Here is a 23,615-nt window from a genome sequence, read left to right on the forward strand (position 1 = left end):
AAGAACAACTTAATGCCATCTAAATGTTTTCCATTACAATAATTTGAATAAAAAAATAAATAAATAAAACAATTGAATACATTCCTAGGATTATCCTGAGAGCTGGCTTACTGGCTGACTGTCTGTTGAATATATTGAATCTAATTCTTAGAGGACATTTTTACTTTCTACTGTTAAATTGTCAATAAAACTAATTTTCTTTGTTCACTTGTTACTATAAATGTGCATTTAAGCAAGTCGGATAAGTTTCATTGGGTTTGCATGTGTAGATAAGATTAGACAACCTGAACAAATAAGTCCCATAAAATAGAACCAACAGCAAACTTACTGGTATTTTCTACATATTTATAGAATAGGATAAAAAAAAGAAATCAATAAGAAGAGACATAAATTAGGCTGAAATTCTGTATTTTTAACCAAAAGCTTGTGAGCGTCTCAAGTAAGGTGGTTTTATGTTGATGTAATTGTAATGACACGCTCTCCATGGGAGACTGTAACAGTAAAACTTTAACCTTTTCAAATATATGCGACTTGATGAAACGCATCATTCTTAGCGCATGCTGTCTATATCACTATGTGCTGATTTGAAGAGCTCTCTAAAATAAAAAAAAAAGTTGCATTCAGGCTTTGTGGGTGGGGGGGGGGGGTCATATGACTACTGTATATTGGGGAAACCCTCAAAAATGAAATGGCTCATCTCATTTGTTTTTTATGTTAGCCAATGCAGGTTCGTAGGGCATGCTTGTAAGGGTAACCTGAGGATAATGGAAGAGTGAGTGTAGTGGACAGTGTTGCATCTGTAATACGTGTTACTCAAGCATTTTCCAGACTGTAATACAAAAATTATAATAATTATCTTTTTCCATCCAATTTGTGTACAGTACTTTCACTACGATCAAAGGAGCAGCTTCCATTTTTGAAAAGGCTATGAAAAATAAGGTTATTTCAGCAGACCAGTATTTTGCCTGCATTTACTGTGGTCACTGGTTGCACCAAAAGAGATGCAGCTGGCAGAAATATAATTATAAGAATTTGTATACCTTAATGAAAAAGAAAGACTCAGGTTGCTTTATTAATGATCTGAACAGTGGGGGAAATAACATTGATCTTTAAGTATTCATCTAGCTGGAGTTTTCCCCAGGAGTGATTCATAGATCCATTTTAGCAATCAGGTTTATAAATACTGTGTTGGTGATCCGCCATTGTTTAAATGTGTTTATGAAATGATTCTGTGGCCGGATTCAATAAATTATTGCCTTTAGTCTTTATTAAATATTTTTTTCCAAAACCAGGCTATGGAAAGCAAGCTTCTGGTGGGAGGGAAGAACATCATGGATCACACCAACGAACAACAGAAAATGTTAGAACTGAAGAGACAAGAGATTGCTGAGCAGGTCAGTGTCTCCTATTTCAACTCCATCAGCTCCTCCATACAAAACAGGAAAGTAAGCACTTCCTGGAAGGCAAGGCCAGCAAACCGGGAACAGTCTAGTACCAGATGTCCGTTTCAAAATGAAAATACATGCTATAAATTGGACCTTTAGCCTATTTTTTATATGATAAGCAGCAACAAGAATTTACTTCCTTCCCTATATGTTTGTATGTGCTGATGGCCAAGACTTCAGAGGTTGGTCAGAAAAGGTTGTCAATCCCAATTTTTGAAGTCTGTATTATTTTTTTCATGCTAGCATCTTGCCCCCAATAAAACTGTGTAGAACATTGTGGCAGAGCACAGCTCTGCTCTTTAGAAATTGGCAGGGATGGGGTTAAATTCCCCTACCTGCCTGGGTTCATTGTGTTCAGCCACCTGACATAAAAGGAGGCCTCTGCTTCCCATTAAAGAGGAGGGAGTTGAGGAAGCAGGTTGTTGGTTTGTTGTGGTATTTTTGAAAGTTTGAAAGTTTGAAAGTTTGAAAGTTTTGCATCCAGTGAAGGCATTGCCCAGCCTGGAAACCTTTATTTTTGTGAATTTTGTTTTTTGTTTTATTTGTGTTTAAAGATTTTTTGTTTTGCCCTTGTGCACCTGTATTTTTGTTTATTTATAATAAAATGAGTTTTTATTTTTAACTGCAGACTGTTTCTGGGCCTCTATCCACTCGCCAGCCTGCCACAAACATCAAACTGTAACCTGGTTCTTCTAGTGTTGCTAGTGTTGCCCAGGCCCTACAGGTCACAGTTCAAGATAGGGTTATGAAATAAATATTGGAACCCGTACACATTTTGTTTAAAAAACCTATTCACGTTATACGGTTGTTTGCATGTGGTTGACATGAAGACCATCAGTTATTGTTGTGTGTGTGGTGTGTGGCCTATTGTTGACATGAAGACCATCAGTTATTGTTGTGTGTGTGGTGTGTGGCCTATTGTTGACATGAAGACCATCAGTTATTGTTGTGTGTGGTTTTTTTAATATACATTTTTCCATGATGTATATAACAAATAACTACCTGTTCCCTTATATGATCCTCCAGCTAGCACTGGACACACCCTGTGATATAGAATACAGAATAAGTAACAAGATAGAAAATTAAGTAAAAATACATGAGAGCAAGCATGGTTTCTCCTTTGTGCTGAGGACTTTCACAGCTGTACTGGTGATGGAACAAGGGCAACATGTGTACTGTCATGAAGCAATAGAAATGGAAAGCCTTATTCTGCCTACATAATGCCAATTTAGTGTGTTTGCTTGCACACTGTGAAAACTAATCTGTAATTTAAAAAATAGTTCCACTCGTTACCTGCCATTTCATTATTTTGTGAAAAGCTAATTTCACTACATTTCTATCGGTATATACTTAAGCGATAGATCTACCGTGTGGTAGATGACCACGACTGGAGTTATGCGCCCCTAGCCGTTGGCGAGGGCGCTAACGAAAGTCAAGGTAATCTACCACATGGTAGAGCCCGCATCGAAAGGGCTCCATCGCTATTAGAAAACAATTTATTTCTTTATTTTCTCTTTAAAAAAAAAACTTTACCTTTAACTCCTGATATTTCGCCAGGTAACCTTCCGCTGAGGAATATAGTCCCTAACATAATTAGAATAGAAAAAACAACATACACGTAGAGAATACAGTTTTTATTATTATTATGACGTTTAATTAACTGTTGTTGAGTAGACTGTGTAGTATAAAGTTGGACTCGAAACTTCTTGTTGGAGGCGGGGCATCATTCAAGCAGGCAGGGAGTGGATTGGCTGGTGCGGAAAGAACTGAAACAGTTTGACTGGCTGATTTTGAGGGAGTGTCTTGTTTGGATGCAGCTTGTGAGAGAATTGTTGACCAATCATGTCTTTCCTGTTGGTTTGCTGTCCAGTATCTGCGAACTGAGCCTTCATTTACGGTATTCTGTCAAAGACATGATTTTCCTTGTCTCTAGACCAGTGTTAGAAAATATCTATGTTTATATAGCTTTTTATATTATAAGATTAGTTGTAGATTAGAATGTTAAGGGAAAAAGACGGTATTTATGCACGGATTGATATTAAAATGTAATTCACAGTTAAGCACATCAACGATCCAGTGGGCATCTATGCAAAATAGAAAGTTACCCAGAACAGTAATTAAACTTCTCTGTCATGCAACTACGTTTCTAGCTTCTAGCTTTTTAGTTTCTAGTTTAATGTGATACAGTTTTTTTTTTAAAATCCTCTCAGAAAATAAGACTTTACACAATGTCTTGAACAGGTTTGACACATTCTGTTTATTGACAAAACAATACCCAAACTCTGACCTGGAATTAAGGAATGCACTCTAAGATAAGAGGGTAGAATATTTATGTCTCAACATCCAGGAGACATATGCATTCTGTGAGAGAATGCCTGCAAACATGACGGTATGTACCAGGTCAAATTGTGTTCCACTGGTTTCCCAAAGGAACTACATTACCTTTTATGTAACATGTCACTGAGCTGACAACTGAAAGAACATGATGTTGTTCATTTGGAGCATCCAGACTTTTAGGCAATCCTATAGAAAAATTAAACAGTTCAATTTGTTCATAACCAACAGGGTCGAGTTATCAAACCAATTAAAAGGTAGCTATGTTGGTGTGTTTACTGTAATAATACTTTTAACATGTGTTGTTGTATTCCAAATCACTTTCACATTTGATGTAGTAGCTGAAGATAATAAAAATTTCCATTTCATTGCTGTGATAGTATCTTCAGACACAAGGACCTCTTATTGTGTGTAGACAATGTATGCAAAAAATCTGGAGACGATATTGACCATTTAGGGATTAGCACTGGAGGTTCTAATATTTTTTTCAAATGAATTTTTGTGCCCTAGTCATTCTCCTAAACAGTAGTCCTAGCAAAAACTCACTAAACTGTTTTCAATGTTCCCTTCTTAGAAAAGACTTTTCACACTATTACCATTTGTCTCTGGACCCCACCACCAAAAATATTAGCATCATACTCCAATGACAACTTTCCGCAAAACTCTAACTCACTTTTTTAAATGACTTTTAACAGTGTTAATGAAGTTTGTCAAATATGAGATGAAAAGAAGATTATTCAGTAGGCAGAGTTTTAAACAGAACTTTGGTATGAAATATTGTTTCAAATGCATTAATATTTTTTGGGGGGGCAGGGGTTCGGGGGGGTCATTTTTTTTTGTACCGTTTGAAGATAAATTAAAGACAGTTCAATGCTGTATTAATGGCAGTTGTCTTGAATGTTTCAAAAAAGGGTTTATTCTTATGTACAACATGCGCTAGATGTTTTTCGAGAAATTTTACAAGCAGGGTAAGTTAAAGTTTTGTGGAAAGGGACCAGTAAGATATCGAGCTTCTGTTTTATGGTGGGGTAGTATCAGGAATGCGATCTCTCTCTCTCTCTCTCTCTCTCTCTCTCTCTCTCTCTCTCTCTCTCTCTCTCTCTCTCTCTCTCACTCCCTCTCTCCGGGCTTGTTTCCGCACAGAAGCGGCGCGAGCGGGAGATCCAGCAGCAGGTGCTGGCGCAGGATGAGGAGACAGTGGAGCTCAGGGAGACCTACTCCTCTCTGCAGCAGGAGGTCGAGATTAAAACCAAAAAACTGAAAAAGGTGAGCCAGACATCAGCAATGTACTTGCCCATTTCCTGTGTCTTGGGCTATAGAAGGGGGGCTGAACACACAGACATTTTTTGCCACGGTATGTTGCTCTTTTCTTATTTTTTGGGTAACACTTTACATTGTGTCTCTAATTACTGTGTATTTATATAGTATTTGCTTAGTAAATACTTGTGGACTTACACATATTTACAGTGTTATTATGCATAGATACAATAGGTACATATTTTTTGCACAAAATAAACCTAACCCTAACCTCCCCAAACCCAGCCCTTTTCTGATGCAATTCTGTACGCACATATCTAGTGCAAAAAAATTACACATTAAGTATATGCTTGAAGTTATGGATCAATCTGACAATAATTTGCTGCAGTATGTCAAATTATATTGAACGTCTGAAGAGTATATTACTAATGGCAACATATGCAGTGAGGATTTTTCACGTAACAAGCAATAACCTGGAATGTAAACTGCTTGTGCAGAACCCTGTGTACAGTTTAGCCCATATACTGTAGCAGCCTGCATTCCCAAAACCATTTATATTCCCAAAGGTGCCATCGGTAAGGTAAAATATAGCTTTTGTTATTTTTATTTGGCTGTATCCCTGAGCACATCTAAATTATAGCTCTGAAAAGTTTGAACTGAATTTGAACTGTTAAAAAAATAAGAAGGTGTATATTTCATTTCACATGATATGCAGTAGATCCCATAATTTGAGCAGCCGAGTATATATTTGTTACGGGCCGGTATTACCAAATGCAGCTAACTGAGCAGATAGCAGCTAAAACTATAACCCATATGTGGAAACAAACCTTACAGGTGTATTATCCCAGAATCATACTCGCTTTTATCTGAAAATATAAAAACAATATATACCTGAAAATTAAGTCAAGCGGCCTTGCACTCATTGCAGTTATAAAGCGTTTGTTTACAGTCCTCAAAAGCAGTTTCAGATAAAAAGACAGATTTGCTATTCTCATCAAGGGCACATACAAAACAACTCACTTCATTTGACTGTCAAACCGAATGCTGCAGCACCTAAGGGAAGGTTCTCTAATGCTGTATCGGGTTATGCTCTGTTTGCCCTGTGCCTCTTAGGTGAGTGACAACTTGTCTGTAAATACTGAAGAACAAGTAGTGAGTCCAGGTAACATAGTTGGATTGACTAATGGAGAGATAAGTTTGTCGTTCAACCGCCTCTGTTATGTGTGAAACTGGCAGCCACGCAGGCATCAGAACTAAATGTGACCCACAGCTTGTACAGTGGGTATTCCTCTGAGACACATTTAGAAATAACTTGCAAGTTAGAAGAAGACAGTGGATGCTGTTATCAGACACTTCTTGAAATGCAATTAAAAATCCAGTAATTGTTGGTGTTTGCCTGGTATTTTTTATTTTTAAGTTGTGGGACACTGAACCTTTATAAACTACCAGATTTCAGTATTATAAAACCTAATCAGACTATCCCTTTATCCCCATTTTGTATGTTGACCACTGGACTACTGCTGCCTTCCTGCCGGTCACATTGGATATACTATGTAACAGTATAAAAAGGTTTGTCTTGTGATGTCTATACACACCATTGTCGCATTTTTACCCAAACCTTGACTGGCTCAGCCTCGAATGCAGTTTATATTTGAAACCCATCTCTGGCTATTTTCCTGACTGTAGCCAACATTTTAATTCTGATGGAACAGATGCCAGACAGGGGCTGAGATCAGTGGGATTCCTTTCACTAACATTCCCTCGACTGACAGAACTAATCTGAGCTTTTGCCTTTCAACCCTCCCTCCCTAACTTGAATGCACTGCCCGCTGCTCGAGTCCCTGTCATGACCTACATGAGACCAGTTTGTAATTAGTGACCACCAATGTAGTATAACTAGCCAGTTTAAAACTGTTCATACAGACCTTTCATTCGAAACCTCGGTCAGTTTCTGATGTGGAGGGTATTCTTGCTATGATGTATCAATGATTATACGGATTGTTAATTTATAATTAATGTTTTGGGGTATTTCTTTTTTTCAATTAAGATAATGTGTTCTGTCAGTGAAAAAAGTGCTTTAATGTGTTTCCCTTGATTTCCTTGTGGTGAGTAGGGAATATAAGTTCTGGCTTCTGGTGATAAAGCCTCATGCAGGCTACCAGGGATAAAGAATCATTTTATTCAACCATTTTTTTTCAGGCCATTTCCCATGCAATGGTCTGTTTTTTAATCCCAGGTTTAATTATGATAAAGATGTCAATGGTTTGAACAGGTAAAAATATTATAGGAATTCAGAAGTTTACATTCTATCCGGTTTTTATCTTGAATATATAGTGTTTGTCATATAGCATTTTCTGCTAAGCCACGATATGAATATTATTTAGGTAAAGAATAGTCAATATAAATACATGAAATCAATAACTATAGCAGCTGGCTGTTAAATTTCTATTCCTCTACCCCAACTCAGAACAATTGGATATAAAGGTGGTATACCTACCATTGCACACTTCTTAAATGCTTAACCTGGATGTAAATGTAGTGAATGAGATGGACCTTCAGCCCAGAACTAGAAGAAGCAAAGTAGAGACCAAGTTCAGATGATGAGAATCAGGTTTGGATGATTGCGGGAGTACAAATTATTACACTGATGTTTACCTATGGATATAAATGCTTAATTAGTTCATTGCCATTAACATTATCATTAATTTTACTAACTTACCAGGTGTTTGAGATATAGACTTACCAATTTACAGCTATTGCCATAAGTTTATCATCACCCTATAGAATTCACTCATTTTGCTTCATAAAGTCAGATGAAATCTGATGTTATGTTAACATACTGAATTAGATACCGCTTTCTAGTTTTCCATAAACTTAACAAAAAACTGCCAAAAATTGAAAAATGTGACATTTAGAAAGCTAACATGGAAAACTGTACTACTGTTATGGATTTTTGCAATATCATTTTGTAGTTTCTTTGATTACATGATGCTAAATAAAACTTTAGCATTATGTTATAAATACGTTACTTTTAATTATGCCTCCTTCCTAAAATTCTAGGTGATGCAAAACTTTTGTCCATAGCTGTAAATTCCTAACATTTATAAATGTGTTTCTATAGTTTGGGACTTTATTTTCTTCTTAGTACATTTTACATAATCTATTAAGCTTCTACAAAGTGTTAATAAAGCATTTTCAAAGTACATGTTGTGGGGTTTGTGCTTCAGCAGTACACAAATCCATTAGAAGACTGTTATTGGCAGCTTGGAGAAGCTTGCTGTTCGTCAGCTAGGCTGTGCCTGCAGCTGAGATTGCAGATGGGTCTAGTGCAGTGTTTTGTAACTCTGTCTCGGATTTTCTCCTCTTACAGCTGTACTCCAAGCTGCAGTCGGTGAAGGCTGAGATTCAGGACCTCCACGATGAGCATGTGCGAGCCAGGCAGGACCTAGAGCACAGCCAGACAGAGCTGACTCGGGAGCTCAAATTCAAGTGAGCCGCAGCAGCGCACTACACTCATCTTCATAGTTATCCTTGACAGCATTAACGTTAAGACAGTGGCTGTACAAATGAAATAATTCCATACATTTTAATTGTTGCACACGTCTATTCGCTATGGATGTCTCTTACATACAGTTTTAAAACAACAACCATAGTAAGTTAAAGAAAACAAAAATAGTGCGATACTTCCTACAGCTATGACCAGAGGTTTTGTAGCACTCTATAGAGTTAACTAATTTTGAATAATGTCACGTTCACATATTGAATTACATACCGCTTTGTAGTTTTCCGTATACTTAACGAAAAAGTGACAAAAATGGAAAAATATGACATTTTGAATTCTAACATAAAATATTGAACTACTATTACGGCTTCTGGTAGACTTTTGCGATATAATTTTGTAGTTTCTTTGATTACATGATGTTAAATAAAAGATCTAAATTATGTTCATATAGTTTTTTTTTTACTGTCTTAATCCTACAATTCTAGATCACTTTTGGCCATAGCTGTAGACCTCCTTTCCTGCCATTAACAAACTATCTGCTTCCCCGACATGCTTTGAGCACAAAGGCACTCGTTGATGGAAAATGACCTAGAAAGTGAAACAGCAGAGAATGTTCTTCAGCCTAGCATGGCACTGCATCAAATACCTCATTGCTCTCTTGTTTGTAGGTACCTGATCATTGAAAATTTCATTCCTCCGGAGGAAAAGAACAAGATCATGAACAGGCTGGTCTTTGATGGAGAGGAGGAACAGTGGAAGTTCCAGCCCTTGGTACCTGCTGGAAAGTGAGTCAAGCCCAAGCTCTTGTACTTTATTAGCTAAGAATATCCTCATTAGCTTGTGTAGCAATTTTGAGCACCCTTTTGTCTCTTTACTCCATTAGCACCATTTATTCAGAAAGGAAAATGCACCAAATAACAAACCAAACATAAACCTGGGCATTTTATTTAGGGACTTGTAAGTCATCATAAGTTGTTTCTTAATAATGTTTTTGTACTTTTCTTTGTGCCAATAACAGTTTAAGCTTTTAGAATCGGGCCAGAAACGAATGCATAGATATGATATTCCTTGCATCAACTGGGAACAGTGTTGCAGGAGAACAGGCTAATGGAATGGCTACTCTCTGGTGTACCAGATGTAGTTAGAGTGTAGACTGAAAGGGATCTTACATTGGTTAACACTCCTTTAATGCCTGCTCTCCTGAAAAAAAAATAAGGCTAATGTCTGGAAATGAACACAGTCCACCCTTGTGTTGAAAAATTATAATTCACTTCCAGGAGAACATTCAATTCAGGTTTGAGAATGAATTCAGAATTGTTAATTTAGGGCAGGTTTCAAAGGGGGCAAAGGCAAGGATTAATGCGATTTAATTTAGAGAAATGATTTATCCAGGCTGGTCCCAGTGAGATTCCTATTGGGATGCAGCTGGATAAGATTGAGGAGCAGGGAGGGAAGGTGACTGGTTCAAGGTCACTCAGTGAGTCAGAAAATAAGATGAGATTCAGGGTCCCAGTGTCTGGCCTGTATTCATTTACAAAGATGGGCAGTAATAAATGTGACCAGTGGTGACAGACATCAGCCTCTGCACAATTGTACATCACTTGCTTTTGTATTACACCAGCAATGTTGGCTTTCGAGGCTCCATGTTAATCGCAGTTCTCATATCCCCTGAAGTGTTTGTTTTGCATCCTCATGGCATGCTTAAGTTCCTGCGTTGCTGACAAGTGTTCATTGTCATCCGTGTCCTCAATTATTTGTTATAATCTTCACTTTTCTCACCATCCATCAGTGATTAAATGTGAACCATTGGCTGTCTACACTGTAGGATTTACTCTGCTTTAGACAACACATCCTATTATTATTAATTTAACTTTTCTGTACTTGGTAACCTTTACCAAAAGGCCACATACTTTACAAAAGATATGTTGCCTTGACTGTAATGCTTGAATGTTGCCTTAAAACTGATCACCATCAGGATTCTATACAGTAGATATATATTCTCTCTGTACTCACCACAGTGATTGTGGAGCCTCATTGTCGAGTAAGTGATCCAGGTTTTCAGGAAACTGATTCAAAGTCCAATGAAGTTCATAAGCAAGTTACATTGTAACAATCGGTGTGCATACCTTTGGGACTGTCTGAGAACAGTAACTATATCTTACAACAGTTCTTTTTTAAACAGTGATCAATGTATGTTAGAAAGTCTTCATTGTGCTAATGGTACCCATCCCAAGCAAGCGTACTACTGTATGGCCATAGCTTGACATGCAGCAAAAAAAAACATGAATATATTGAATAAAACATGATTGTCAAGCCAGATGCCTTGTCACAGTACTTTCTCCAGAGATACTCCAGTAAAGAATGTGTCCGGTACTGGAACCACTTGGACAGTTGTTTACCTCGCTTTAGCTTTACAATACTGACTTTGTGGTATCTTATGTGATTTAATCTATCAGATATGACTATCTACAAGTTTTAAATACCACCATTGATTAAATCGATAAAATGTGAACTTCTCTGACATTAAAACAGAAAATCACTGTACCCTGTTTTTTTTTTTTTTTAAGTTTCTTTCTAATGAAAGTTCTCAGAGGCACATTCGCTATTTACATTCTCTGGATAAATTCCAGGCCAGTAAATGTGTGCCTCGGGGTAGTGCTGGCAAGCCCAGCTGATACAGTGCTGTGGCACTGAACTCAGTGTCATGTTTTGACAAGGTCAAAGCAAAGACCTGTCAGCCGTGAACACGCACAAGAAGAATGTTACAGTGTAGAAGAGGTTGTGATTGGGAACTGTTTATTTTCTAAAAGGAATCTTAAGTGGTCAGTGTTAAAGAACTAATAAGAATTTGGCATATTCTAAAGAAATGGAAAGGTTGTCGCTAAGGAAAAAGCTTTATTAATCTAGCACTTTAAACTTGATCATGTGAATGTCTATACAGTATATCTCCTTCAGACCAGAAATTTTAATTGGGCCCTAAATAATTACAATATCTGTTTCTCAATAAATACATAATTAGAATGTATTGAAATTCTGAATGGCAAATCACAAAAGCAGACACATGTCTCTTGTAAAGTTCCATTAGGCTGTGAAACACTGCAATCAGCCTAGGCTAGTCCCCTTGATAGGTAATGCATGCACATGATGAGCTTTAAATTTGTGTAACACTGCCTTTCTGTCGTTTTGGTTTTCTTTGACACTGTCATTATCCTTTTCTTCCATGAGCATTAAACACAAGCCCACTATATATATATATATATATATATATATATATATATATATATATATATATATATATATATATATATAAATAGACAGTACTGATGGAATTTTTTTTTAGTGCTGAGCCATTTTAAAAGCTGTGGTTAATGAAGCATCGCATGTTGGTTTGAAAGGTGCCACTGTTCTTTTTAATTAGGTTCCCTCAGTAATCAGGTTTGACCTTTGGAACAGCACGGTTTCATCTACTGCCACCTTTCCTTAAAGCTGAGCCAAAATCTGACACGGACTGTTACCTATTGTATTCATCACTTTCAGATATGCTGTGCACTGTAATACTTTACATGACAGTGTGGTTACATGTTTCCTTAGAAGGCAATATTTGTTGCTGTGGTTTTTTTTTTTTTTTGCTTTTTTTTTTAATACAGTGTAAAATTTAATCACTTCTGTTCCTGTTTTAACAGCAAGAACAGTCAAATGAAGAAGAGGCCTGCCTCTGCAGTGGGCTACAAGAGACCAATCAGCCAATTTGCACGGGTTGCCATAGCGATGGGAGCTCATCCTAGATATCGGGTAGGTGATGAATGGGGACTGCTGGAATGGTAACTGGCCCAGGGGACTTACCACTAAAATTGCCTTTTTAAGCCTTGGTGTTAAACAAAAAAAGGTATGAAGGCAGAAGAACTGGGTGTCATTTAAATTTTTTTAGATATTACAAGAGAACAAATTTGCAGATTATTTAAATAAACTGTTGCGTAATAGAATTGCCATTTATTGTATTTATTTAGGTATTGTTTATTGGTATTACTAATTTATTTTGCAATGAGGGGAGCTATAGTGTTTTGCAGGAACGTTCACTTTCATTTCTCAGTGATCCTTGCGATCAGATCTCTTTTAATCAAAGAGATACAGATCTCTTTGATTATTGTGTTGAAGGTGCTGTTGTTGCTTGGTCTAAGCAGAAAGACTGTACAGCAATTAGAGGAGGGTTTCACCAGCCTTTTGAAGTATGTAGACCAAGACACAGAGACATTAAACTGACCTACAAAAGTTCACCACATAATTTGTGAATCTTATCATGAGATTTTCTTCAGAGTTTTCTGTTACAGCTTAAAAACCGAGTTTGCAACACATGTTAGCATAGAATAGGGGGATAATATGCAGGCATAACACGTGGCGTCATATTGTCTTGGTCTGATCATATAAATAAAACATCATCCCATGACTCAACTGAAAGACTGTTTATTCCATATATTCAAGAAAGCTGGTGCTACATTTGTTTTTATTTGCCCCACATGCTGTGCCTAAGATTACTTTTTTACTGGAATAACATGACTCAGTTGTATGAAACAGGAGTTACAGTGCACAAAGAGAAATGTATGGGGTAACACTTACACAAAGAGCTCAATAAGTGATAACGGTTAGTAGATATTTTGATTTATCTTAGTCTGCACCGTGCACTCTGTGTGCTTGGTGATGTCAGCACAGTATTGATGGCATGTCTGCAATGACTATTGATTTGTATGGCTTTTATCTTTTTTTTTAAAAGCACTTGCTGCTGCAGACATGATGCCCTGAGTACAGTGAGCAGTACTGAATAAATAAATATGTCATGTCCTGTGTGATTTAGGAGTTTCCTATTGCATGCTTCTCTCAATAATGCAGGGAAGATGGCCTTTGGAGTCAGCACAGTGGAAAACAGTCACACCAGGGAAAATAGGGTGTGGCATCCCAGCATGTCCTTTCCAGCAGAATTCACTGCAGACTGGAAAATGTTATTGTCTCAAAGACAGGTTTAGGTTAGACAAACAAAACACTCCACACTTTTTGGAAAAAAGCAGGTTACAGAAAATCTACAGTATAATACAGTATATATCGACTATATTATATATATATATATATATATATATATATATATATATATATATATATATATATATATATATATATATATGTGTGTGTGTGTGTGTGTGTGTATATATATATATTTTTTTTTTTTTTTTTTTTGGGGGGGGGGGGGGGGTCAATGTTTATTGGGGAGTTTTATATTTCCTCCCCCCCTGTCTAGCATGTCATGTAGTGCATGTGAATGCAAATCTGTCCCCCAGGGAAAAGCAGAGGAAATAATTAAAACCAGTGTTGCAATCCAGTTGGTTTAATATTCTTTATATTATGGCTTTGATCATTTCAGTACAAATGAGCATGCTCAGCAACAAGTTAAACTGCTGACACATGGATGATAGGTAGCATTCAGTCATGCTTTTTAAAGGGGCCATGTCCCAAGTGGAGTGCAATTCTGAGGTTCTTTGTTTCCAGTAACATTCCATTTCATGCACAAATATTCATAGAGTGATTGCAAAATGTATTTTATAATTTGACTAATCTAACCATTATCACGTTACACAATTTTAATATAAGTACTCATAAACAGAGCCCCCCCACAAGCTGCAGAAAAGACACTTTTAACAAATATCAGGTAGAATGCAAGTTTAGTTTAGGGGGTTTTAACCTGGTGACAAAATGTTGTATCATTACATTCTGTATGAATGGGATTCTATGTAAAACATATGTTATTGTATCATTAAATGGTATACTTGTGGTGTAAGGGAAAGCCAAGTAAGAATTGTATGCACACCCATGTAAACTGTGTTCCTTTTTTTTGGCCACATTAACATGACTATCCATAAATAATTTGCTCCTGCATATTCACACCTGTCTGGACTAATGAAAGCCACAATTTGTAAGTTGGCTGCTAAGTATTTTCATGTGCTGTGGAATTATTTAGTTCCTGTTATAAAAGACACATCCTCTGTGTTCATCACATCCTCTGTGTTCATCACATCCTCTGTGTTCATCTTCTCCGGGGGAAGATAAGGAGTTTGAATAATTTGCTACTCACTGCAAGGCTATTTGTGGGTAGCATTGAAATTGATTTTACGCTGGCAAAAACGATCAAGCATAGAAAGAAGTAGAATATAGATTTTTTGGGGAGTAAAATGTTGTGCGGTTTTTTAGTTCTTCCAAGTGGAAATACAGCACAGCATGACTACTGCTTGTTACAATGTGTTGCTTAATCCATCATTACTAAGTCTGTATATTTTTCAGTGTTATCACGGATTTTGAAAATTTCTTTTAAATAGTTCCCCAGTACAATTCCCATATACAGTACATATTTTTATCATTTAAAAAGAAATACAGCAAACGTTTGCCTGATTGGCACACTACCATTTACACTGAATTTATGAACCTGTGGTTTGCTTCCGGTAAATGATTGAACATTTCGTAGAGCTGCACGATTTCTTTAAATTGTCTTCAACGAAAAAGACACCAGCTGCTTCAAAGATTGGAAATATGTCTGCTGAAGATCGCTTTGTCCAGTACAAGAAACTAACATTTGACGTGTCTGTTGTTATTTTTACATGTATTTATGTTTATATTTTGTTAGATAATTCACTGATAGTGAAAATAGAATGTCTTTAAAGGTGGGCTCCCGAGTGGCGCATCCAGTAAAGGCGCGCCACGTAGGTTCGAGTCCAGGCTATGTCACAGCCGAACGTGACCGGGAGTTCCTAGGGGGCAGCGTACAATTGGCCGAGCGTTGCCCGGGTAGGGATGACTTAGGGGAATCCACGGCTCACTGCGCTGCAGCGACCCTTGTGGCCGATAGGGTGCCTGTGGTTCTGCAGTGGGGCCTCCAGATCTGTGTTGTCCTCCGGCACTATAAGTCTGGTGGCCTCGCTGTGGATCCACAGCATGTAAAATGATGGATTGGCAGGAGCACGTTTGGGAGGACTTACGCTCCAGCCTCCGTTCCTCAAGTCAGCGGGGGAGTTGCGAGCGGTGAGCCGAGGATACAGATAACACTATGTAACACAATTTTTGTTCCTCGGTAGTAAGTGTTATTTCCTAATTGCTTATGCCTCAAAAGTATAGAAAATGGCTATGTGGCAGGCTGGCGAGTGGATAGAGGCCCAGAGACAGACTGCAGTTCAAAAAAATAACTATTTTATTATAAATAAACAAAAATAAAGTGCACAAGGGCAAAATAACAGATACTCAAACACAAATAAAGCAAAAACAAAACTCACAAAAATAAAGTTTCCAGGCTGGGCAATGCCTTCACTGGATTTAGAAAATTCAAAAACCACAAAACAAACACCAACCTGCTTCCTCAGCTCCCTCTCTCCAAATGAGAAGCAGAGGCCTCCTTTTATATCAGGTGGCTGGGCGCTGATTGATCGTTAATCAACCTAATCAACTAATCAACCCCAGCCACCTGAACATAATAAACCCAGGCAGGTAGGGGAAGTTAACCCCATCCCTGCCAATTTAAAGGGCAGAGCTTTGCTCTGCCACACACCTCCCCCCATGTACAACGTACACCGGCCGCAATCGGCCAACTCCCCCCTTCCCCCCCACCCCCCCCCCCCCCCCCCAAGAGTCCAATTATGTCCCTTGGGTGGGCTGTTATGGTGGGTGGTGGTGGGCGGGGTTGATGTCGGAGCCCCCAAGCCTTCTTTGGTTGAGGGGGCCCCGAATCTCCAAGGTAGCACGGCGACGGCGGCCCGGCTCCCTCTGGTGGCGGAGGCGGCGACGGCGGCCCGGCTCCCTCTGGTGGCGGAGGCGGCGACGGCGGCCCGGCTCCCTCTGGTGGCGGAGGCGGCGACGGCGGCCCGGCTCCCTCTGGTGGCGGAGGCGGCGACGGCGGCCCGGCTCCCTCTGGTGGCGGAGGCGGCGGCGGCGGCCCGGCTCCCTCTGGTGGCGGAGGCGGAGGCGGCGGCCCGGCTCCCTCTGGTGGCGGGCGGCGGCGGCGGCGGCTCCGGCGGCCGGCGGCTCCTCCCTCTCGGGAGCTGACGGCGACGGCAGATCCTCCTCCCTCTCTGGCTCTGGGAGCGACGGCAGATCCTCCTCCCTCTCTGGCTCTGGGAGCGACGGCAGATCCTCCTCCCTCTCTGGCTCTGGGAGCGACGGCAGATCCTCCTCCCTCTCTGGCTCTGGGAGCGACGGCAGATCCTCCTCCCTCTCTGGCTCTGGGAGCGACGGCAGATCCTCCTCCCTCTCTGGCTCTGGGAGCGACGGCAGCTCCTCACCCCTCTCTGGCTCTGGGAGCGACGGCAGATCCTCCTCCCTCTCTGGCTCTGGGAGCGACGGCAGCTCCTCACCCCTCTCTGGCTCTGGGAGCGACGGCAGCTCCTCACCCCCTCTCTGGCTCTGGGAGCGACGGCAGATCCTCCTCCCTCTCTGGCTCTGGGAGCGACGGCAGATCCTCCTCCCTCTCTGGCTCTGGGAGCGACGGCAGATCCTCCTCCCTCTCTGGCTCTGGGAGCGACGGCAGATCCTCCTCCCTCTCTGGCTCTGGGAGCGACGGCAGATCCTCCTCCCTCTCTGGCTCTGGGAGCGACGGCAGATCCTCCTCCCTCTCTGGCTCTGGGAGCGACGGCAGCTCCTCACCCCTCTCTGGCTCTGGGAGCGACGGCAGCTCCTCACCCCTCTCTGGCTCCGGGAGCGACGGAGGCTCCTCACCCCTCTCTGGCTCTGGGAGCGACGGCAGCTCCTCACCCCTCTCTGGCTCTGGGGAAGGCGGCTCACCCCTCTTTATTGGAGTGACCGGGGCATCTCCCATGTCTACCGCCAGGTAATTAACCACCATGAGGGCAACCTCTGGGAAGGAGGCCGGGTGGTGTTGTTCCTCCCACTGTTCCCACCTCTCCCCATCTCGACGCCACAGCGTGTTGATAACTATGGGGAGATCGTGGACGAGGTCTGCCTCAGGGTGCATCAACCAGTCCCAGATCTCCTGTGAAGGTGGTGAAGGTGGTGGTGCTGGAGGTAGTGGGGTGGCCCCTGATGCCCGGGGTGAACACGGCACCTCTTCCTGGGCCTGGTTGTAGGGGCATCCTGCCCAGTTGTGGCCGTCCTCCTCACACCGGCCACACCAGTTTGCCGGTGGCACGTCTGGGCAGGACCGCCAACGATGGTCCTCCTTCCCACACCAGGAACACCAGGGGAAGAGGCTGGCCGGGTCCTCCAGCGGTGGCTGCAGCAGCTTACATTTCTTCAGCTGCTGCTGCTTTTCCTGCCTTTGCCGCTGTCTGCTCTTCTTTCCCATTTTTTTTTTTTTTTTTTTGAAAAAAAAAAAAAAAAAAAAATCCCAAAAATTCCACAAAACAAAACAAAAATACTGCTCTGAGCCTCTAGGTGGCGCTATCCCACTTCTGACACCAAATGTGGCAGGCTGGCGAGTGGATAGAGGCCCAGAGACAGACTGCAGTTCAAAAAAATAACTATTTTATTATAAATAAACAAAAATAAAGTGCACAAGGGCAAAATAACAGATACTCAAACACAAATAAAGCAAAAACAAAACTCACAAAAATAAAGTTTCCAGGCTGGGCAATGCCTTCACTGGATTTAGAAAATTCAAAAACCACAAAACAGACACCAACCTGCTTCCTCAGCTCCCTCTCTCCAAATGAGAAGCAGAGGCCTCCTTTTATATCAGGTGGCTGGGCGCTGATTGATCGTTAATCAACCTAATCAACTAATCAACCCCAGCCACCTGAACATAATAAACCCAGGCAGGTAGGGGAAGTTAACCCCATCCCTGCCAATTTAAAGGGCAGAGCTTTGCTCTGCCACAGGCTATTATTCCCCACAAACTTTGCTTTTGTGACCAGGAGAGTGATATTTTGAAATGTACCTATTTCCAATGAGAAAACGGGCGAATTTGTGTCTTTTCGTTCACATAAAGTCAGAAAAAAACAACATATGAATCCAAATTAACATGGATTTATACTAAAGTAATACAAAAACGACTACAAAAGATTTAGAAGTGAGTAGTTTTTCGAGATTTACGATTATACTGTAAATCACTTTCACGAATCAGTCCCCAAATGTAGTCTCCCATCATGTTCTCGTTATACTGTCCTTGGTAGCGGCGTTCAAAGTCCAGTATATCCTGGTGGAAGCGCTCGCCTTGCTCCTCTGAGTATGCTCCCATGTTCTCCTTGAATTTATCAAGATGAGCATCAAGGATATGGACTTTGAGGGACATCCTACAGCTCATTGTGCCATAGTTCTTCACCAGAGTCTCAACCAGCTCCACATAGTTTTCGGCCTTGTGATTGCCCAGGAAGCCCCGAACCACTGCGACAAAGCTGTTCAAGCTGCTTTCTCCTTAGTAGTGAGCTTCATTGCATTCCAGGATCTTCTTTATCTGTGGTCCGACGAAGACACCGGCTTTGACCTTTGCCTCAGACAGCTAGGGAAGAAGTCTTGAAGGTACTTGAAGGCTGCCGACTCCTTATCTAGAGCTCTGACAAATTGTTTCATAAGGCCCAATTTGATGTGCAGTGGTGGGATCAGCACCTTCCAGGGGTCCACCAGTGGCTCCCACTTGATGTTGTTCCTCCCCACAGAGAATTCGGTCCACTGTGGCCAGTCCCGCCTGTGGTAGTGCGCCTTGGTGTCCCTGCTGTCCCAAAGGCAAAGATAGCAGGGAAACTTGGTAAAAATGCCTTGGAGACCCATCAGGAATGCCACCATTTTGAAGTCTCCTATGACCTCCCAGCCGTACTCATCATACTTCAAGGCGTCCAGCAAGGTCTTGATGCTGTTGTAATCCTCTTTGAGGTGCACCGAGTGAGCCAGGGGAAGAGACGGGTACTTGTTACCATTATGGAGCAGCACGGCTTTGAGGCTCCTGGATGAGCTGTCAATGAAGAGGCGCCACTCATTCTGGTTACAGACAATTCCGATTGCCTCGAACAGACTGGTCACATTGTGGCAGAAGCAGAGCCCGTCTTGACGGGTGAAGAAGCTGGAAAAAGGTTGGTGACGCTTCCTCTGATCTGCGACTTGCACACTTTCATCCAACAAGTTCCACTGCTTGAGCCTAGACGTCAAAAGCTCGGCATTGGACTTGGTGAGACCAAGATCTCTAATCAAGTCATTGAGGTCTTTTTGGTTGGGGTAGTATGGGTTTCTCTCCTCAGCTCCACCTCTGAAATTGTCATCTGGATCTACAACGTCTTCCTCGCTCTCTGACTTGCTGCTCTCTTCTAAAGACGGCTGCTCTCTCTCCGGAGGAGTGGGTACGGGGAGCTCATGGCAGTGTGGCACCGGGGCGATGGATGAAGGAAGGTCTGGATACGTGATAGCAGGTGCATTCTTGCCAGTCCGACGTTTGGAAGGGTCCACCATGCAGAAGTAGCAGTTGCTTGAGTGGTCAGTGGGTTCCCGCCAAATTCTTGGGATAGCGAACTTCATGGCTCTCTTTTCCCCTCTGTACCATCCTACAAAAATACATTTATTTCACCCATGACTAATGTGTAAGAGATTCTCGCAACATTTTTCATATATGATATATTTTTTCAATAACATTGAAAATTGTAAAACATTTTAAAATTAAAAACTTTTACAATTTTAAAAATTTTAACAAATTTTATAACATAAAATTCCGGGCAACAATTGCCCATCTTACCTTCCAGAGTTTTTTTGCAGTGCTCGCAGGTGAAATGAGGTGCCCAGGGTTTGTCTTGATCCCCGACAGGCATGCCAAAATATGCCTTGTAGGCCTCACACATCTTAGCAGATGCTTCCACGGAGTACTTTTTCGCTCTTGTCTTGATAAATTGGCCACAGACGTAGCAAAATGCGTCTGCCGGATGCTTGCAGCCTCTTGATGCCATCTCAGAAAAATGCAGATATGTATCCACTTAGGCAGCTGGAACGAAACTGAACTGGTGGGCTTAAGGCCCCTTTATTTATACTACTATTTATATTACTGGAAAGTTCTAGAAAGTTCTAGAAATTACTCCAAGTTTACTCAGCACTGAATCTATCTGGAATGTTCTGGAAAATAGGTACATTTCAAAATATCACTGTCCTGGTTACAAAAGCAAAGTCTGTGGGGAATAATAGCCATTTTCTATACTTTTGAGGCATAAGCAATTAGGAAATAACACTTACTACCCAGGAACCAAAAAAAAAAAAAAATTTGTTACATGGTGTAATAATTGGGCATACCAAATTGGGGAGAAAAACCAGGGTAAAAAATAGACGATTAAAGTAAAAAAAAAAAAAGTATAACAATGTAATACATTTTTTTGTTGTTGTTAAAATCGTGATATGTCTTGAAATACTTATTTTGTAGACTGTGAAATAAGCCATTTTTACCATGAAAAAGTACAGCCCTAATCATTACCTGTTAGTCACTAGGGTTATGCTTTCCAGTGGGGGTTTTCTGAAAAAATGGCCATTCAGGTGCATCTCGTTGGACACATTGGTTAATGTAGCCACTGCCATTCCAAGAGCATCTCAATGGACGCGTTGGTCAGTGTACCCACTGCATTCAGCGATGGGCAGGTTGAAGGGCAACCCACTAAGTTCCTTGTTGTTATCAGAGCAGCAGCACTGTATCCCCTAACGAAGCGGAACAAATTCACAATCTAGGACTGTATCAGATTAAGACTTATCTACAGAGGAAATCGTTTGTAGAATGATTGGTTTTGGATACTAATTTTGAGAGCCGTGGATTGGCACTGTGGGATACCACTTATTCATTGTGTATCTAGGTTTGAGTTCTAGGCAGATAATTTAAAAAAGAAATCAAATATTTGAACTGCAAGTTAATGCAGGGTTGTACTACTTTATATTGTCATGACAGGTACTTAGTTATGTGATTACATAGTTATGGCATTTCTAAGATTATTCTGGGGGAAAAAAATCAATGTGAAAAGATAGGCTGGTGTCTGTAACACTCTAACAGAAGGCTCTTTCACTTTTCAAATCTGGTATGACACCTCGAATCTGGAAGTAAGCAAAGCAATTGGATGATTAAAAAAATTAAACAAAATACTGCATATCTCATTATTTCCTATATCCTTTTGGAATTTTCTTGTGAGCAAAAAAGATGATTATTAGAGCCAATGGAGAAAAGACACATCGTGACCCATAACATTCAGTTCTCCTTGTTTGCCTTAACTCTCTTTATTGTAGGCTGAGAACATCATGTTCCTGGAGTTGGATATGACTCCTCCCACTTTATTTGAACTGGAGTTCCCCCGAGCTCAACCAGAGCATGACCTGGCCCTTCGCTTTGGCAGGGATCTGATGCTGGATAACTCTGCATACAGGGAGCATGCAGCTGCCTCCAGGGTCAAGAAATCAAGGTCCTGGTGAGTAGAGTGAAGCTCAGCCATTGTTCAGTGTGCTCAGAGAGTTAGTTATGGATTGAGATTCAATCCTGGCAAAAGTATTTCAGGAAATGTTTCTCAGCAAAATATATTGTAACATATCACATATGATTGTGATATGTTACCTGTTTTGATAAAACCCAACCAAAGTAGGGGGAAGGGATTCACTTGTCATGCTCCGAGGCCGTGCTGTTACATACCTTGTTGACGAGTCTTAACATAATTATCAGTCTGAGCAATCCGGATATTTTAGGTCTGCTCTGAAGTGCCTCAAGTTGTTATAGGAGTTATTTAGATTCACCTGATTGGGTTTAGCATGGGTTTGGTTGCTGGCATCTTCTCATTTAGTAAAACATTTCAATAAGGTACTTCTAAAAGCCAGAAATGCATGATGCAAACCAAGAATAATCCCTTGCTCATACTTTGTCTGGGTTTTCCAGAACAAGTCACATTTGTACTATAACAATCTGACAAATGTTAGAATATCGTCTACAGTCAGGATGTGACTGTTCATTCAAGCATTGTGTTCTTTTGGAACTTTCATATGTCTACAGGAGCTAAATGGCTATGCAGCTGCACTTTATTAGTTAAGTTGAATGTCAACTGAATGAAATGCAAAAAATGATTGTTTAAAATGTAATATCTTCCTGGCGCTTTGCTGGGGGTCACTTATAAAGCGAGTCACTCCATGTCAACTTGTGGCACTGACTTGATTATATCAGACAATACGCAAAGATTCCACAAAAAGGTTCTACATCCTATCCATATAGTGTATTAACTGCACAGGTCATCGCACAATTGTTACCCAAACAAACATACTATCTGTTTTTCTGATCTCCTTGCACTTGGGTTGTCATTATTCACTTTCTACACTTTGTTTGTAGTTGAAGTACCATTCAAATTTGGTTAGTAAATTAATTTTGCAGTGAGTATATGGATAGGATGCGGAACATTATATGAAAATTTTGTGTAAATTTGAGTGGGGTGACCTCTAAAATGTGATGAAGTTACCACAGAACGATTCATTTTTCTCACCCCTTACCCCAACAAACTTATTGGTCACTAGGGGTGTGCCGATACATCGATACACATGATACATTGCAATACTTTTCTTGACGATACGATTATCGGTACAGTGACCCATATCGTTTTATTTTTTATTTTGAATTTTTTATATGCGTATAAACTTGATATAAAACAATGTTTGTGCATTAGTTTGTGTCAGCACTGTTAAGATTATTTATTCGTATGTATCCTAGCAGCCTCACATACCAAGTGTAGCTAAAGATGTTACGTCAAGCACACAGGAAGCTGAGCGCAGGCGGGTTATTAATGTTCTTAACCATCTCATCAAGCTATGGAGGGTGACACTGAAATTCATCCTGCTCCGGCCTGTTTAAAAGTGTGGATTCATTTTGGTTTTAGCTGCGTAAAGCACTTGCCTCAAGTTCTTGATAAGACTCGAGCTGTGTGTAAAATATGCAAGACTTCAAGTATTCAAGTAATCAAGTATTCAGGGAACACAACCAATCTGAGTTTTCACTTAAAACAACACCATCAGATTGACAGCACACCATCACCATCTGAGTTACACACACAGCCACGGCAAAGGAAGTGTGACTACTCGTTATGCACAACTTTAGTCATTCAAAATTATCTGCA

The 23,615-nt window shown here is 40.6% G+C and overlaps 1 protein-coding gene across 2 annotated transcripts in view; it reads left to right on the forward strand.

Moving 5' to 3' along the window:
* LOC121317465 (kinesin-like protein KIF3C) overlaps positions 1-23,615 on the forward strand; it is a 62,420-nt gene that overhangs the window by 33,445 nt on the left and 5,360 nt on the right. The window contains exons 2-8 of one of the 2 annotated variants that reach the window (XM_041253419.1): positions 1,293-1,394; positions 4,923-5,045; positions 6,597-6,605; positions 8,407-8,525; positions 9,207-9,323; positions 12,222-12,330; positions 21,757-21,935. In XM_041253419.1, the coding sequence (XP_041109353.1) occupies positions 1,293-1,394; positions 4,923-5,045; positions 6,597-6,605; positions 8,407-8,525; positions 9,207-9,323; positions 12,222-12,330; positions 21,757-21,935 (758 nt within the window). The remainder of the gene's footprint in view (positions 1-1,292; positions 1,395-4,922; positions 5,046-6,596; positions 6,606-8,406; positions 8,526-9,206; positions 9,324-12,221; positions 12,331-21,756; positions 21,936-23,615) is intronic. The other variant, XM_041253420.1, reaches the window with a different exon arrangement.

Source organism: Polyodon spathula, chromosome 6, assembly GCF_017654505.1.
Source record: "Polyodon spathula isolate WHYD16114869_AA chromosome 6, ASM1765450v1, whole genome shotgun sequence".
Lineage (NCBI taxonomy): Eukaryota > Metazoa > Chordata > Actinopteri > Acipenseriformes > Polyodontidae > Polyodon > Polyodon spathula.